At 44.2% G+C, this 18,503-nt stretch overlaps 1 protein-coding gene across 1 annotated transcript in view; it reads left to right on the top strand.

The window, feature by feature from the left end:
* ABL1 (ABL proto-oncogene 1, non-receptor tyrosine kinase) overlaps positions 1-18,503 on the top strand; it is an 88,906-nt gene that overhangs the window by 57,477 nt on the left and 12,926 nt on the right. The window contains exons 3-5 of the mRNA XM_010570906.1: positions 9,220-9,393; positions 10,142-10,437; positions 16,684-16,956. Coding sequence (XP_010569208.1) covers positions 9,220-9,393; positions 10,142-10,437; positions 16,684-16,956 — 743 coding nt within the window. The remainder of the gene's footprint in view (positions 1-9,219; positions 9,394-10,141; positions 10,438-16,683; positions 16,957-18,503) is intronic.

Raw genomic sequence — 18,503 nt, 5'->3', positions numbered from 1 at the left:
GGGGGGGCGAGGGAACCGAGTGGTGTACGCGGCATCCAGACCCCAGGTGACTTTCATTAACTGCAGTATACAAAGGGAGCGCGGCTCTACCATAAATGGTTGTAAAATGTCAAGTGATCTTATTGCCGAGCCCATAAACAAAGCGGTATCTTCAGGCCTCGGCTTTATTTTTTTTGCCCGGGGAAGGATCTCCCTTATTTTGGGCGTGAGAGGAGGACGGTAAAGCCAACTTAAGGCTCAGGAAGAAAATTTAGATGAGTCCATCCGTAAAATATTTTCAGCGTGCGTTAATACGTAATCTCTTAGTTCATTCTGGTTATCTCCTTGTAAGTTTGCTTTCCCCAGGCGTTCATTTAACTGAGTTTTCTTGCGTATTTGCTTTTAAAAGGTGATTTTTTTGAGTCACACCCGTGCTTATTTGTAGACACTGAAACGTTAAACGTATGGACCCGACTAGCTCAGATGGAAAGCCAGACAGAGGCACCGTGCCGGGTTTGGGGGACTTTGGGCTGAAGTCTTGCTTGGTGTGACTTCGAGCAAGTTCTTCACCCCGGCGTGGCTTCGCACCCCGCCTGCGGAGCAGCATCACGGGTCCCCCCGTGCAGCCCCAGCCCCTTGGCCACACTAGTGGGGCTGTGTCCATCCCACTGGGGTGGTCCGGGCTTCTTCAACTTCTTTTGTGTTGCGGGATGTTGCTTCAGTAAAAATAATCTGCGTGCCAGGAGGACCGTGCTAACTCATCAAATCAGAGGCACGAAAGGCAGCAGCTGATTTCCCGGGGCCTATCGCAAGTCGCTGTTGCTCAACTCTCGAATATTCAGTGGAGAAATGGTCCTTGAAAATTCATAGGTTAGGAATCTCAGAATCTACAAATGGCTTCTCGTGGCAAACCCATTTGAAGAAATTTTGGATCAAGAGTCTGTATTTATCAGATGAATTTAGTGGCTCTGAAGAATTTTCTGTTGTCTAAAATCAAAGAACAGTTTCCAGAGGACTTTTTTTGTTTATTCAAACTTTCAGAAACCTAGTGGTGGGCGGATGCATGTGAATAATTTTGATCTTTCCTATGCGACTGAATTCTTCCGTGATCTTTTATGTCTATAAAAGCAGTATCTGTGTCCCCTGCCTCTGGTATTGCTCGGGCACGGGCGGGCTGCCTGTTGAGGAGGAGCTCCGAGCCGTGCTGGGCCTCCTTTCTGTGCCGTTGGATCTTTCAACACAGCCCTGGGAGAACAGGCAGAGCATCTGGGGCCTCTCTTCCCTGCAGAAATGAATGCTAAAGGATGATGTTACAAGGGTGTTACCCTGACTGTTTTTGCAACTTTTCTCTTTTGTGTGTGTTACAACCACTCCCCCCACCCCCATCCCGAATTTGCAATGCAGTTGCATAATAGGATTAGAGTGTAGTTTGACTTGTGCCATATAGGCAGTATCGAATTAAGAACATGATCATTGACACAATAAATATTGTATTATTTCTATCTTCTGCTTCCCTGAGACTGTGGCTGCATCTTTATTTTTTATGATGGGATGGGAAATGAGCATTGAAACAACTTTTAAATGGTCTTCTATCAAAGTAGCTCAGTCTCATTTCTCAGCTCAGCATGGGGCAAAACCGAAGCCACCATCCAAGCCGCATGTTAAAGGTGAACAAATGAGGTAACAGCAACCTTAAGGCTGTGACAGTCGGTTAGAACATAGGCAGCACAGGACCCACCATAATCGACTGTGGATCTCTTGGAGAGCAGGGTGAGAAGCTCATCTGGAGGTGGGGGAAATTTTAAAAAAGTAGGATTTTCTGTTTTTACTTTCTAAAGCTGAAGGTCCCCACGTGGTATTCCTAGGCAGCTTTCTTATTAAAGTTATTGTGAGGTTGAAAGTGCTGCTTGAGGACTCTTCAAAAGAGTAGTGGTGACTTGTCCCAAACCGATGTACTCCAAGGGCACAAGTGAAAACCATTTGCTTCCATTACCCTTAAGAAGATAACAAGTTTTTACATATGGATTTGTTAATTTTGATAGAAACCACTTAAGCTTGGCAGGTCATGATAAGGGGGCAGGTTTGTGTCAAGGGTCAGAAACTACGGACTATTGCTCCTGGATCCCGATGAGCAGCGTGTGATAGCCAGTCCATTCCCATGCACGTCCCACAGCCTCGCTGAAGCTTCTGAAAGGATTAAGGAGATGATGGTGATACTGGTAGAGGATTTAACTCTGGTCTTGTTATCTTAGTTGTATGAGAAGCTGTTGAGGATGTGAGGGGAAAGCGGAAAGTTTCTTCACTGTAGTAGACTGTGAAACCTTAAACATAACTGCTTAAAGGATGAAAGGTCCATTAGTTGCATGGAAAATCAGTTGCAGCCAGGAGGATAGATTAAATTTTACCTAATTCAATTTCTTATTTTGGTTTTCATGTGTTAACAAAACACAACAGTTTTTGTTTTATGAATAGCATGGGACTGTAACAAAATCAGATCTGTTTGTTGTATTTTATAACACACTTCTTGAAAATGCTGTACTGAGGTTGGGTTTGATATAAGGCTGATTTAGAGTCAGGCACATGTGTACATGTCTTTTGACTGAGTAATCAGAAATTTTTTTTTCATGGTGGTCCTCTTCTGAAAGGCTTTTAATGCTCTATTAGTTTGCAGGAACGAGGATTGTTTGTAGAGTTGTCTCTGTCGTGGTGTGGAGGGATGGCAGGTGCTACATCCTATTGCTGTGTGTTTTTCTGTGTACAGGCAGGCTTGCCTGCTCGCTGAAGAAGTTGAGACCTTTTCTTAACCATATCAAAAATAGGTTTAAACTGGTTTTAACGATTACTGAGATTTCATATTGATGTTTGAGCTGGCCATTTTTTGCCCTCGTTTCTATTCCCACTAGTAAATAATATTTTAAAATGTGAGAGATCTGAATTTCTGTCATCTGCTTTCTCCTTTCTGCCTTTGCCAAACGGAATAATTCCTCACCCACTTCACACCAAGAAAGGGTAAAGAGTAGAAGGGAAGAGGCACAGCAAGTACTGCTGCCAATCTGATCTGGAAAACAGAACGTGTCCATGTCCCAAATAGGGGCTGAAATAGTCTTGCTGCCTTTTTGGGCTTGCTCTACCACTGAAAGGCAGAAGCCTTGTATAAAACCTGTCAGTGTTTTCTGTAAAGTTTAAAAACTGTTTTGGGAACACTAGTAAAGTCCTTTGTTTTCTAACTTAAATGATTTCTGTCCTGCCAGCTGTCATGTCAGATTGTCCCGTCCCGTTTCCCCCCCCCCCCCTTTTTTTTTTTTTCGTGTCTTGTTATAGCTAGAGTAGTCAAACCTCGGGAGGAGCAGCAGCCTGTAGCCATTGCCCTGTTCCTGGAGAGTTTCTTTTTATGCATTTGGGCATATATTGAGCCAGACCCAAAACTGCAATGCCAGCGACTCATCCTGCCCCAGTGTTGCTGGGATGAGCAGGTCTTTGGTCAATCTGTTAGGAAGAGCAATTGCATTAAGACGGTGTTGCTGCCTCCCAGGGAAGAGCCTTCTGTTTGTTTCCTCTCTTCCTTGGCTATTTTCTACTCCTCACCTCTTGGCCTCTCATCTGCCATCACTCAGTAGAATTCTTGCTTTTAAATATATTTCTGGCTTTGTGAGGCTTGCTAGTTATGTGCTTGTTCCAGCAGTTCTCGCCTGTCCCATCCTTATTAAAAAATCTGGCTGATAGTGCTTGCTACCTTTTCCCATGGGTTGTGGTGAGGAAAGGCTTGTCATTTCATAGGAAAAGCTGTAACTGTCTTCAGACCTAAAACTGATCATCCACAGACATGTTAGTCCTTCCCTGAGCAGTCTGGGGCTGCTTAGTAAACCAAGGAAATAAAACAGTAGGTCTCGATGATTCTTGCTTGGTGCTTTCCCTCCCCAGAGCTCAGAAATGGGCAAACTCCACTACTTATGCTTCCTTACTAAGGAAGCAAAACCAAAAATTATGAAGGTGAAGTTTTCAGAAATACACAAGTGTCACTGAAGTTCACTTGGATCTAGTTACTCTCTCCCCTTCCTCTTCCAGAGGTTATAATCTAAAGTCAGGCAGCAGCTTAGTAGCAGATTTGGCAATAAAATCTAAATTTCTGCCATACCCACTATTCTACTCCATACATTTACAACTGTGATTAGCTGGCTGGAGAAAGATTATATTTACCATGTCACTAAGGTGTTATAAGTGGAATAAACTTAGTGAATGAACTGGAGTGGAACCTGCAGGCTAATGGAAGAGTAAACTTTCAAAAAAACCCAACCACAACCAAACAGCCAGACAAACAAAAAACAACAACAAAACCCCCAAGATGATAGAATCATCTCTTGGAGGAGTGGGAGAAGCCACATCATCAGAGGTGCTTAGTGTTAGACAAAATAAAACACTGCAGTTGACTGTGGGGGCCTGTTTCTGCATGGGTGATGCAGCAGGAGCCATGGGTGGCCTTGTTCTCTCGTGCTTGCATTCAGCAGACTTGGTTTTCTGTATTTAGAGTGCTGGAGATTCCTGGTGGCCATGCAAGAAGGGAGCACAGCCTGCCTGCAGGACGAAAGTGCCTCGCTGGAGGTGGAAATAGGGTAGCACAGCTGGGGAGACTGGCCCAGCACAGACCCAGGGGGGGTCTGGTTGAGAGAGGCTGGATCTATTTTTGCACTTCTTCATCTCTGTGTAGAAATACGCAATATTTAAAAAGTGATCATTTGTCTTCATGCTGGCTGTAAGAGTATGGACTTTCCAAGTATCAGCCAAGAGCAGAAGTGACAGCCTTTGTTGCAGGAGGTTATATGGCCTGTGCTATGGAGTGGGTGACAGGAGAGGCTGAGCATGATCTCACTACAGGGGTGAGTCTGAAATAAAACATGAAACCTTTCTTCTTTTTGGAATGATTTGGTTTACAGATTTTGGTTTTTTATTTGTTTAAAATCCATATTCCATCAGGCATAGGGAATCCGTGAAGGGCCACTAAGGAAATACTGGGACAGAGAGGCAGCTGCTCCATCATATGTGCTCAGAGTTGGGAACATTTGTATTAAATCTGCATAGCTATTTTGCCATTTATCATAATTTCTTACAGGGGAGAAGGAGAGTAGGGGGAATGTAGGGAAAGGAGAAGCTTTAGATCGCCTGTGTTGTACCTCCAAAGAGATTACTAGACGTGTTCTGCGCTCCCTTGCTCTAGAAACCTCGTGGAAAAAATGCCAACACGGTTTGTAAGACCACAGGATGTTTGTTTTGTAGAGAGACAGGAGGTCTCTTCCTTCCCTTGGGACTGCCCCACGGTCAGCTGTGGAGGAGCCGAGTGTAATTCTGTGCTTCTGCCTGTTTTCCAGCCCTTCCCTTGAATTACTAAGGAAATTTGCTTGTGTTGGTCTAGACCAGAATTGTTCATATCTGAGAACTTCTTACACAGTCCCCAACAATGATTCATGACTTCATATAAACAGTAATTAGCAGGAGATAGTTACGCTTATGAAGCCTTCTAGTGTGCAAACATAAATATCTCCTGGTAAAAACTTTAATTTAGGGGGGAAATTAAGACATTCTTATGGCTAATGCCCCAAAATAAAAGCTGCTGTTGTCTTATTTCGAAGTCTGCTCTGCTTTAATTAAGAGTCATCATTTAGTTGGTGTTAGTGGAGAACTGAATTACAGCATTGCCTCGGGACTCCTCACAGGAATCCAGGTGTCATCCAGAGCACGGTATGATCAAAGTAATAGATTACAGTCTTACTGGGACGCAGCAGAAGACAAAGTGGATGCGTGGAAGGAATCACAGCGCAGAGATAACAGATTGAATTACGCTCGCTTCCTGCCCCGTCACCATGCCAGGATACCCTCCTGTAGGTGTCGCAGCCGGGCTGATTTATTAGGAGGAATCTGGTCCATTGAAGAGCTCAGCAGTGCTGTAAAATTGTAGTTAAAACCAGCAGTAGGAGGTGAAGAAGCTGTAGTGTGTTGAAAAAGACCCTCAATACGTATGAACAGCAATGTCTAATTCCTGCTCTGAAGGACTGTAATGTCTGGGCACATTTGCTAGAGAACAACTCAGAGGGATAAATACTGCTGACAGCCGGCTCTACGTCGCTCCCAGATGGACATGTCCTGTCTGCTTCTCTCGCTTCATGGTTTTGTGTCCTGAGTCTGCTGACAGCCTCCTTTTGGGGCCCAGACCTTTAAAAGTGTGTTTTGTCATGGTCTATCAAGCTTCTGCTACACTCGGGTCACCACAACTCTGCTCTTTCCTTTACGCTCTTCTCCATGTTGACTCAGGGCCTCATCCTCTCTGCTGCCCGTCAGGCTTCATTCAGTTACCGCCTTTCCCACCCCAGTTCTTAACTTGGGGATCCTGCCTTCTGGAAACACCAGCCCTAACCCAACCTGAGAGTTGGGTCTTGCATCTCCCCGTCGTGCTCTCCTGCACGGCACCGTTCACACGCAGCGTGCACCTCTGCTGGGGTGCCAGTGGCTGAGCAGGGGTGTTGGCTTGGAGGATGCAGAGGATACGAGCCCATCGGTGCATAGCATCCTATGTATTCACTGGGGGACTTGTGTGGTTTTCCAGCTTAGAAAATTCTCATACGTTTATTTAACAGCCCTTGCTCTTGCCAGTCCTTGGGTTTGCAGACAGTTATCACTGAGCCAGTGTTTGCAGGAATGTCATCGAGCAAAACCAGCCTTCCTTGACTTTCACACCGCAGCTTGTGGGTGTTTTCGGTGTTTGACACAGTGTTGTCTCATGGTCTGAATTGAAGCGCATACCTTGGCATCCATGCATTATGAGTCAGTCCCAGCGCCGCCACAGCCTGGGCATGAGGGAGGGATTCTTGCGGAGCGCTTGGCTTTCCTCCCACATCCCCATCCATGGCCGTGCATGAGCCATCCTTCGCTGAGCTGCGATTGCACTGGAGTTGGAGGGGAGCCTGCCTTGGATTTCCTGCCTTCCTGTCGAATCAATCCCCCGTGGGGGAGGCATTTTCCTTCCTAACAGCGGTTACGGTCCATCCCACTGTGCAGCATGTACTGTTTTGTACCATACTTGGGGGAGAGCATCACGGCATCGCTCCTCACTGAGGTTGTGTATCTGCTACTTGCAGTTCTCTGCTGTCTGTCTGTTCCAGGTGTTTACTGATGGTGTAACTCCTTGGAGTATCTCCAGTCACTGCAGCGCCCTGTGTTTGATAAGGGAGCTTAATGGGCTTGACAGGATCAAAGCGTTTTCATGGTAAAATGATTATAGCTTAATTTTCTGAAAGTGGATTTTCTGTTTCTTTTCTCATTGTCGTTCTTCACACAAACCCGAGCTATTAAAAAGTATTCTCCTGCAGGAAACGGAAAGTAAGGATGTCGAGGTTCTTTAAAAAACCACCCAACACACCACCACATTTTCTGACTGTGGAATTGTTTAGAAAGCAGAATTATTTGACTTCTCTGACTCACTATAAAAATATATCTCCCTGCAGATATGGTTTGGCTAGGAAAACAGGCCCAACGGTGTATATACGTGCTGTTTTGCTCTCTGCCCGCATATATGATATTACCTTTTCCAAAGAATACAGTAGTACTCATGTTCATAAATAATCACCCAGAGAGCCTTTACCAGTGGTGATCTGACCAACACATCGAGGACACCAGATTGTCTGTGGGTGAATAGTGGCACTTTCAGCACTAAAGCTTAGAAAATAATGGGATTTGTTATTGTTTGTAGGGTTGGGGTTTTGGGTGGGTTGGTTTTTTTTTTTAGCATTTTCCCATTGGGAAACGTATTTTGGACCTATCCCAATCCACACTTGACTTCCATACGTTTTCTGGTGTCAGTCGTATCAGTTTTTCACTAGTTTACTGGTGCAGCTTACACTGGACTTCCAGACCAAACAAGCAATAGCGTTAAAAGCATATTTTGGTGTGATTGCATCTACACAGCAGCCCCTTGCTAGTGAGTATTAAGAGTATGAGGAGAGAACTGTGCTCCCAGGTGACCTGATAATGTAGAAAACACTTGGCCTGGGATTTCTCCCTCCAAAGCTCTGCTGTGTGTGCTTGTGCAGAAGAGGGATTCAGCAGTGAGTGAGGGGAGCCGGCGGAGTCTGATGCTGAGTAATGAAGAGCAATTTCATGGCGCAAGGGGCTGGGTGCGATAGTGCTGTGTTTCCTGTCCCCATAGCTGCGCTGACACGATAGTTTGTGTGCGGTGCTGTGACTTTGTTCAATGAACTCATCCAGATGGAAAATAACCCTTCAAAAAACAAGATTTTCACAACTTAATGTCCTGAGTTTGTGCCAGCACAGTCATTCTCAGGGCTGCCAGCACAGCTGGGGGTGGCACATGAGAGTGGGGGGGGCACAACTACCTGGAGCATCACTGCCCCAAACTCTTGAATCATGGTCCAGAGGGGAGGGTTTGCAGAAGCAACTGCAATAAAATTCCCCAATGTACTTGGACTTGCCTGATAACTACTGAACATTACACGCCTAATGTGCTGCAGTGTACAAAAAACTTTGGCTTAACTGTGAAGCTCAGTTTTTAGGAATCTTTTTCTGGAGGGGTCTCAGGGTTCCTAAAAATGTGGAAAGCCCATTGTGCAAAGAAGTATGCTTGCTGCTGTGCTCTGGTTTCAAGAGTGGCAGGCAGGAGAGAGGGCAACAAAAAAGGCACAGCATTGTACTCAAGAAGAGAAATGATAAAAAATACAGTGAAGAATGGAAGTATGTATCCAATTCTTAAATACCACGCCTTATAAATCTCACCCTGCCTGGCTCTCTGTGCTGCACGTTCTGGCGATTTCATTTATAGGATAATTAAGGGATTTACCTTTTAAAGGTCTTGGGTTTGTTTTCAGATCTAACCATACCAGCAGTTAGGCATGAGCCAAAGGATTTACAAGGAGCAAACAGCCTACGTGAGCAGCATTTACTGGAGGGAGGGAGAGGGGCTTTCCCTCTCCTGTGTGCCATGAGAGGCAGGAGCTGGAGGGGCTCAGGGTAGGCTGGGGGATAGCTCTGCAGCAAGGGTGTCCTGCCTGTGTGGCAGGAGATCTGTATTAAAGAACTGTCCATATCTGTCCTTTGATGCATGAGGAGCACACATGTCAAGAAACAATGCAAATTTCAAAATCAGAGTGCGTGGGTTAACCAGATGGCTTTTATCAGCAAAAATGAACCTGCTTTTTCCTCTCTCTCCCTCTCCCCCTCTCTCTCTCCCTCCTCCAGAAGCCCTTCAGAGACCGGTAGTGTCAGACTTTGAGCCTCAGGGTCTGAGCGAAGCAGCTCGCTGGAATTCCAAGGAAAACCTTCTGTCCTGTCCTAGTGAAAATGACCCCCATCTCTTTGTTGCACTATATGATTTTGTGGCAAGTGGGGACAACACTCTCAGCATAACTAAAGGTAAGGTAGCTGGGCAGAATGGTACTGGGAGTGTGTGAGAAGGCATAGAAAGAAAAGTCACTGTGGAATAACTAAGTTATACGCTAAACCCTATGGAATTTTTTTTACTGTGGGAATTTTTCTTAAACAAATACAAATATTTCGCAAAGTCATAACCTTTTAAAAGGTTAAAACTGCCTGAAGTTTTTGCATTGGGCAAGAAACTGTTTGCCAAAACTAAGGTCTCCATTAGGAGCAAGAATTTGAACTGAGAAGTTAAACTAAGCTGATTTTAGAGGCTGGCCTCTCTAATTTTTGTAGTTGTCCAAAACATAGTCCCCATATGAAGAAGAACTGTACAGATAGTGTTTTCTTACTCAGTCCTGTTCCTTATGTGTACTTCAAGTCACATCTGCTTACCTTGCTAATTGATACTATTTTTTTAATCATTTATCCACTCCTGTTCTCTCCTAGTCCCATCAAGCCAACTCAGTTCAAATAAAATTTGGTGGATTCATTTTTTAAGTTCAAGCAGTATCAGAGCTGGTGCAGAACTGCACGAGAGCCTAACTCACTCCTGAAGCATGCACATGACTTTATTTGGCTTTGAGGGGTCCACTTAAGCTTAAAGAAACACACATGCTCCCTGCTCATTCAGATACCTGTTCTTATAGGAGATTATTTAATGATCTGTTAGCTGGAAAGAACCTATCTTTGTCCTCAGTTCCCAGGTTTGCTATGCCTAAATATATTTTCTTCTTGCGCTAAGGTGAAAAGCTCCGTGTCCTGGGCTACAATCATAATGGGGAATGGTGCGAGGCTCAAACGAAGAATGGACAAGGCTGGGTGCCCAGCAACTACATCACCCCAGTGAATAGTTTGGAGAAGCATTCCTGGTATCATGGACCAGTGTCCCGTAACGCTGCTGAGTACCTTCTGAGTAGCGGTATCAACGGCAGCTTTCTTGTGCGAGAGAGCGAGAGCAGTCCAGGACAGAGATCTATTTCACTGCGATACGAAGGAAGGGTGTACCACTACAGAATAAACACTGCATCTGACGGAAAGGTAGGCTGCAGGCTATCCGAACCATGAAAGAAAACCTTTCCGGTATACTTTGTCCACTGACTGCACAAGGTCAATTGAGCAATTCTGAACCCTGATCACAATGTTCATCATCTGTAGTTAGAGTAAACTGTGAGATTCCAACACAGCAGTGACAAAACAGTTTTACTCCTTTAGCGAATTTCTGGTGAGGTATAGTACAGCTCAGCAGAGAAACACTTTTAAGGTAGGAAATGCTAGAGTTATATCAGAGCTGAATATAACAGATATTATTAATAAGAGATTCTGAGGATGAATTCTTGTCCCATGTGTTCAAAAGATAATCTCTTTGACTGCCAAATCAGAAAAATCAGTGCCTGTTGCTAATAGTACTGTAAATATTAGGGACAGAATGCTTTTTGAGCTATTCCGCAGTATTTTTAACTACTGTTTTGATTTCTCTACAGTATTTCAGCGTGATCATTGGAGACGGGTAGGCACTTTCACTTTTGTATGGGCCCTATCTCTAGTTTCTTCCTCCCCTTCCCCCCCCCCAGATTGTTGTGTGCTGTAGCAGTGTTGCAATGCTGTGCTTTGTGGATGCCGCAGAGAAATGTTAGCATAAAAGTGTAGTTTTCCACAGATTTTTGTTTTAATTTCATGGAAACATTTCTATTGGCATTGGATTTTGGAAAATCTTGGGTTTTAACTAATCTATTTTAAGCAGTGTCTCTTTAGATCCTGTGCAGAAGTTGAAGTGTGGGTCTGGAGCATGGCTGCTGAGGCTCTTCTTGCCAGCATCTAGTAGATGACAGATTCTATGCCATTAAAGTACTTCAAATGAAAAAAATAAAAAAAATGAAGTATAGTAGTGGCCCACTGTGGCCAATTTTCCTTTGTCCTGCGAGAGCTTTATTCTTCTTACACCAATGTTGACAGCAAAATCTTTAGTATGAAAGCACAGGGAACCAGTACATAGTGTTTCCTATTTATTAGCCTCATCACTCTAAAGCCTTTAATAAGATAAACAGATTTTATTCAGTAATGAAGTACAATCTATTTGCTAAAGCAGACAAAAAGTAATTGAGACAATCCTGACCATGTTATTTAAGGCAACGTATTTCCAAGTTACAATGCTTTGATTATTCCTTTTTCCTCCCATGTAGACACATTCTGTGGTCAAAATCGGCACTGTGAAGTGCTGACGTGCAGCATACTTGAAGGGCTGCATGGCAATCTGGCATATTATTCCTCCTCCTGCCTCTCTAGTTGATATTCCTTCGATTCACATTGATGCTGGCAGATGAGCGATGTTCACATGTGAACACTATGAACTCGAGCCTTCTTCAGTTGGTGTAAATAAGCATGTGTCCATGATGTGATAACACATGTTCTCTATTTTAGCTGTAAAAGGGTTTGACACAGGAAGGCTTTTATCAGAGCAGAGCTGGTTTTTATCCCCAAAACCAGTTCTGCAGCAGCAATAATCCGTTCAGGTTTGTATTAGCCAGGTTAACTGTTGATTTTCCACAAAGTTGCTTGAATGGGTGTTTTTGAGAAAAGGTGCAGGTCAGTACAATTCACTAAAGCAGATCTGCAGCTGGTGGTGGTTGGAAATACAAAATCAAGAAGTGTCAGTGACGGAGAGCTGTGGCTCCTGGGCTTTGGCTGTTTGTGCAGGAGTGAGCGAAGAGGTAGCCACAGTCCTCCCCGTTGCCAGCATCCCTGCAGAAGGGGCGGTGTGCCAGGTCCATGCACCAGGCGCTGCAGTTTGCAGCCTGGTATGTTAAACCACATCGTTTTCAATTTGTGTTAATGAGCTGGGCAGTGAATTGCAACGGCTTAGCAGTAGATGTGCTGCCCATTTTGCTGCTTGGGCTGCTGGGCTGGGGGACGCCGCACTCTTTCGGCATCCTGTTCCCAGCTGTAAAAGCTGAGGAGCTCGGAAGAGAAACAGCTAATATCCCTACTTTTCCCTCTGTGAAATGGAGACTGCTGGAGCAGGTTCCCTGCTCTGAGCTGCTTGCGTCGCGCTCTATTACTTGCTTCGCAGCAGAGCACAGCTCTGCTGAAGGAAAGCTCTTACCTTCACCTCCCTGAGCACCTGGGGCCTTCCCAGCCTGCTGTATCATCAGTCAGCCTGTCCAGGGAATTTAATATCTGCAAGTGCTGCAGCAAGGATGAATGGCTTTGGTGGGATCATGTTCTGTGACCGAGATAACACGCTATCAGGAGAAAGAGGTATTAGAGGAATGTGTGGAACAACTGCTGCTTGGCACAGAGGTGTGCTATGCATCGCACAGCCCTACCCAGGTTTTTCCTGGGGAAAATTGAGGAGTCTAGGAAGATGATCAGAGGTGTGTGTGTCTTAATTTTAGCACCATTCATACTGAATGCATTTGGGTTCAACAACATAAAAAAAAAAAATTCCTCAGGGAATTTTTTCTTTATTTCCCAATTTAATGGATCATATTCTTCTGGACCACCTTTTAATGTTTTGTTGTGGTTTGGGTTTTTTTTGTTTTTAAGGAAGGCATTAAAAGTGACCTTTCTTGATTTGGCTGGCACGGTGCAGCTAGTCATCTGGTAAACCACTTCCGTGGTACAGAGGACTTGGTTCTCCTGACTTGATAGTACTTGAGGCAAAGCCTCCTGTTGAATAACCCAACTGAATAAACAGCATTGTCCAGCCAGTTCTTCAAGTTCTGCTATTCTCAGCATTAAGGACGCAGGACTCAGGTCCTTCTCGAGTGTCTTGGAACCTTCAGTGGCTGAACTGGATGCGGACTCGGTCCTGGAGAAGATCATGGAGCTTCGTGGATTTTTTTGTGTGGATGTTCCGTTTTCTCTGCTGACTGGGGAGGGGGAATCCCATCAGGTTAAGGATGTGTTGGAGGTTAGCATGGGCTGGTTTAACCACCCTTATAAAATAAACTAGCCAGGAAAAAGAGATGTGATCTGGTGGCAGAAGCTGCAGATGTGCGGCTAATTTGTACAAGCAGAGCTGCTTGGACCAGGATTGGTGTTACTATTTGACTGACAATATACAAAAATTGCCCAAATAATGTGTCAACAATGTAGCTGGGAAGCAAACCGTCTGAGTCGCTATATAACCTCGCATGCTGCAGAAACGCTGAGTCTGTTGCCTCTGTATGAGTACAGTTAGCAGCACCAGATGGTTTTCTTGGGGGAAATTATCCAGCAAGCGGCTTGAGTTAAGACTTGGTGAACAGGGTCAGCGGAGAAGGGAGGTTGCAGAAAATAGTCAGAGTGTGTATGTGGCTTGCTGGGCTGCATCAGCAGCATGCCGTTCATCGCTGCTCCTTGCTTCATCTTGTGATACATGCTTCAAATTCCAGATGAAGATTTAAACACAGCATAACTCTGATTGCCAGTAGTGCTGATGGGAAGTAAGGCCTTCAGGAGTCAGTGCTGAGATGTAATCACTGGGAGGTTAGAAAAACTCTGCCTCCAGAATAAGCACATTTAGTGGGTGGATGTGGTTTTTTAATGTAAATGGAAAACTTCATGTGTGTTAAGGCATGGAGTGTTGTCTTGTGGCCTGGACAGGGCAATCCTCTTCTGTTCTCCATCCTGCTACAGGTTTGCTGTGAAACCTTTGGCTATTTATTTAACTTCTTCCTCCATCTGTAACAAGATCATGTAATCTGTCACACAAAATACAGGTATCTCTAATTCCCATGAGATTTTGAGATCCTGAGATATAAGGCATCATAAAAGCATGGGCAGCTTCCTTCTCCATACTTCTCTAATACTTCCCAGTGATCCTTGAATTCAGCATAATTTTCTACATCCATGCTTATATATTTTAGTCCTCAGTGTAACGCGTGAACTGCTTGTACCACTGCTAGTAAGTACAAGAAGTCCTTCCCAAACAGGTATGGCTTGTTTTAAATTGTGGTTGTACTGGCCAATGCTTGGTGGCCCGAGCCAGGCAGCTGTAAAAGCCTCTCTTATGTTGCCACTTTTCTGTTCTCAGAACATCTGTTTTTAAGGTGATGTCACCTCTTTGACCATGAAAGTGGTTTGGTTTGGTTTTAGTCATAGGGTTGAAATGAGATTTGGTCCAGTTACTTTACCAAAAGAATATGACTCATTTTAGTAGAGGGTTCAGGACATGCTCCCCAGGAGGATGCCTTTATTTTCTAGAGATAAAGTTTCCATAGGAGGTTTTTATCAGCAACTCTAGCAAAAGAAAAACAAGAGTGAAGGGAAAGTAGATTTCTCCAGCCCAGGGTATAAAACCCTCCACTCTGAATGCCTTTGCACATCCAAAAGTGGATGTGTTGTCACCAGAGTAGTTAATTGTTTGGTTTTAGCTCAAGTGGGCCATTTTAACCAGGGGTTATGATTTCCCAACACTGGAAAGGTAGGTTTCTACAGCATAGTTGCCTTTTTTGGATGACAAATGCTATCCAATGTTCACTTCCCAGAGACCTTACAGGGGCCATCATTCTGTTACAAAGGCCATAGCTTGAAAGTCAACGGCCGCCCTGTACCTTGCAGTAGTCTAACCTGTCTGTGACTGGTGTGCGGGGTCATTCACGTCTGTGTGTGTTTTCCCCTTTCTGGGTTACACTGTGTGCCTGAGCCAAGCATTTTACCTTCTGCAGCTCTTTCAAATAAGTCCATGACATACGTAGATTGGCAGGTTTTGCCAATTCTGACCATGATACTTACTATACATACATAAGCATGCATAAGACTTAAGTAGGGATTTGGGTAAGCAGGATCCTGAGGGAGTGAGGCACTTTTGTCTATCACTCAGACTTCCTTGGATGATATGGCTGCACTTTTCACTCAACTTTTCTTATATGTAGTGCCTGTGCTCTCATACGCTTTGGAATATTTGGTCTTCTCCAATGCCTCTCGTTCTCATTTTGGGTTTGCATAGTAAACAGATGCCTGCAAAGGAGGAGCATCCGTACGGGAATTGCCAGTCTCCAGTTTGAGGGTGGTTTTGTCCCTCCCTGCAAATTTTTTTTTTTTCTCTTGCAAATGCCTTTCCCTTCTCTGTTGGACATGCTCACTTATTTCTGGAGCTTCACAGGTGCATTTCCTTTTTCCATCCAAAAATTCTGTCCAGGTGGAAGAATCAGAATGTGACCCTAAGTCTGGGATTTTGGATGCCTGGCAGCCTGGTCAACTTCCTGGGCTCCCAAAATCCCAGACAGATGGCCACTGCACATGCACAAACTGTTGAGTGCATATCCAGCAAGTCAAAGCATTTGGAAAGTTTGATCATAGCTATTGGCACATAATGTGCACAGTAGGACCAGTGCATTGCACTCATTTCACAGTGTGTGGACTGGACAGAAATCTGGGTGGCTAACGTGGTGCTGCTCTTCCTGCAAGGCTGTCCCTTGCTAGACCGTGGTCATTTGTGAGAAATGGAGCTCTTCCATCTTCTGTGTGCTGCATCCAGCATAGGCTGTTGCACTTTGATACAAAGATTTCTCCCTCTCCTTCAGGTGTTCTCAGCATCACTGTTTTTAAAATTAAATTTCTAGCTTGTGTCACCTTGCCTAGCAGAAGACTGGGCTTGAGCATGAAAACCAGAAATACAAAGCTCTGGTGGTAGGGAGTTGCTTGTCCGTTATTTTTAGTAGGCTTTTAGGATCTTCTGTATAAATGTTAAAAAGGTAACAAATATGGGTTATCATGCCTCACAGCAGGTTTTCGTTCAGTGGTAATGATTTTACTTCTGTGTTATTGATCGGTACCCATCACAAGAATGGAGCAGACCAGCTGCCTAACTTCATGCAAAATACTATGTAGAAGCTTGGGCCAAAAGCAGGGAAGCCACCGGTTTGCTAGGGACACTTCAAGGAGAATTTAGGCAGGTGAAAATGTCATAATCCAAATAGTAATAATGGAATCAAGACACTGAGGTTGACAACGCCCTACTCTCCAGGAAATGTCCCACAATCTTTACTGACCAGCCTTTTGAAAAAAGACATTTCAAGCAACAGCATGCCAATCTAATGCTATTTGCAGTCATTTCTTCCATAGTTTAAGTGAAGTGTGTGTATTTTCTCCTGAATCCATGCATTTCCCATGTAAGCGTTGATTGTTCTCAGGTCTGAACTTCTGAGAACTAGTTACAGAGCTGGTGGAGCTCATAGTACTGCAGATTGAGTAGAAGTGATGTAACGCTTTGCTTTCACAATTTTATAATGTAGTTTCTACAAACGAATGCTCTGATGTGCATTATGCGAATGAGCTTTTCTCTTTCTCTTTGGTCCCTAGCTGTATGTCTCTTCAGAGAGCCGCTTCAACACCTTAGCAGAGTTGGTCCATCATCATTCAACTGTCGCAGATGGGCTCATCACCACTTTGCACTACCCAGCGCCCAAACGCAATAAGCCCACTATTTATGGCGTGTCTCCAAACTATGACAAATGGGAGATAGAGCGAACTGACATCACGATGAAACACAAGCTTGGTGGAGGGCAGTATGGCGAGGTGTATGAAGGAGTCTGGAAGAAGTACAACCTTACAGTGGCTGTGAAAACCCTAAAGGTAGGACTCAAATCTCTGAGCATTCCCGTTCATCTCCATTCAGCAGAAAGTGAGTTCAGGCTGGCTGCCTGCCCTCAGGCCTCATTAGACAGTTGGGGTTGTTGATGGCACCTCCTTTCTGTGCTGTAGGCCTGGAATAGAGTATTTTTGAAAGAGCTTGATCCTGTTACAGTTTTATGCGATACCTGAAACACTTGTAATTAAACAAAGGAGGACGATAACAGTGCAATTTTTACTTTAGAATGGATGAAACCTTAGAAAAGTAAATAGTGCTGTGAATGTCTCCCATTCAGGGTGTGGCAAAGGTGAGCTGTTCACGGATGAACACACTAACACAAGCTAGTGTATTAAGGAAAAGTATGGATTGTGAGTCAGTCAACATAAAATTCAAAGGCTGTGCTTCAGGGAGGCTTTACATGCTTTGATTTTCTGTCTTATGTGGCGTTGTCTTTCCCAAAAGACAAGCTCCCTGTGTACCTGGAAGTCTTAAGCAATTCTTCACAGCTGCTTCTTATCAAAAGATACGAGAGGAGGAAAAAGTGTATCTAGGCTAAAATACATTAAAATTTGTAAATGGCTTTAATGAGGAACTGGATAATCAGTTCTGTTTCTGGCTCTGCTCCCTGATTTCTGTGTCTTGGTTTCCTTGTCTCTTGAAATGCAAATAATGCTCTGTGAGTTCATAAGGTCATTGCTTAATTCATCTATGTTTATAAAAGTGTCTTGAGATCTTCTGGCACCTTCCACACACATTGCATTTGATTGCTTAATAACAGTTTATGCTAACTTGACACCATGTTCTCTCTCCTCCAATGGGGATGTGGTTTGGTCTTGCAGAAACAAACAGAACAGAGTTTTTTGTTTGTTTCTTTTTGTTTTTTGCAGTGGAAATTTTGAAGTGGAGAGAACTGTGTAGATGCTTCAGTGTCAGGGGATGAACGTTTCCTTGATTTGGGGAAGGGAATTCTTCCTTACTCTCTTGAGCAGCGGCTGCCTCAGTATTTCTGGGTTGCTATGGTTGCAGAAAGTATTTTCATTTTGGCCTTTTTTGTACTCTGGAGATTCCTGTTGCTGCTCCCCAGCGGAGGAGAGTCCAAGTTCTTGCTTGCACAGGGAGCGAGTGACACCTAGTGTTATCCCTGCTCGGATCCAGCGCACTGGGGACCGCAGGGCTTACTCGGGAGCGTTGCAATGCAGGTGGAGCTGGGATGTGACCAGGTTGAACAAAATGCCTGTTTATAGTGAAATGGAAAGACCAGTTCTTTCATGGAACGTTGTTTGCTGTAACATCTCCTTTCCTGCTTCTGATTGCAGTGAGAGGATAACCTGACATCTTTAGCTTTCTCATTTTGCTCCAAACTGCAGTGGTTGCCTTCATTCTCTTCTCTCTAAAACTCGTCAACAAAGGCAAATTGCATGTTATCCCATAAAATCTATTTGTGCATGAGGAGAAACCTTAATACAGACCATGGCTGTTTCAAATATATCAAGTAAATATTTAATGAAACATGACTAAAACTGGTTCATAATGTAGTATGGAGCAGCAC

This window comes from Haliaeetus leucocephalus, unplaced genomic scaffold (assembly GCF_000737465.1).
Source record: "Haliaeetus leucocephalus isolate CR32 unplaced genomic scaffold, Haliaeetus_leucocephalus-4.0 Scaffold306, whole genome shotgun sequence".
Classification (NCBI taxonomy): Eukaryota; Metazoa; Chordata; class Aves; order Accipitriformes; family Accipitridae; genus Haliaeetus; species Haliaeetus leucocephalus.
Note: the sequence above shows the minus strand (reverse complement) of the source record. Positions and strands in the feature narration are given on the sequence as shown.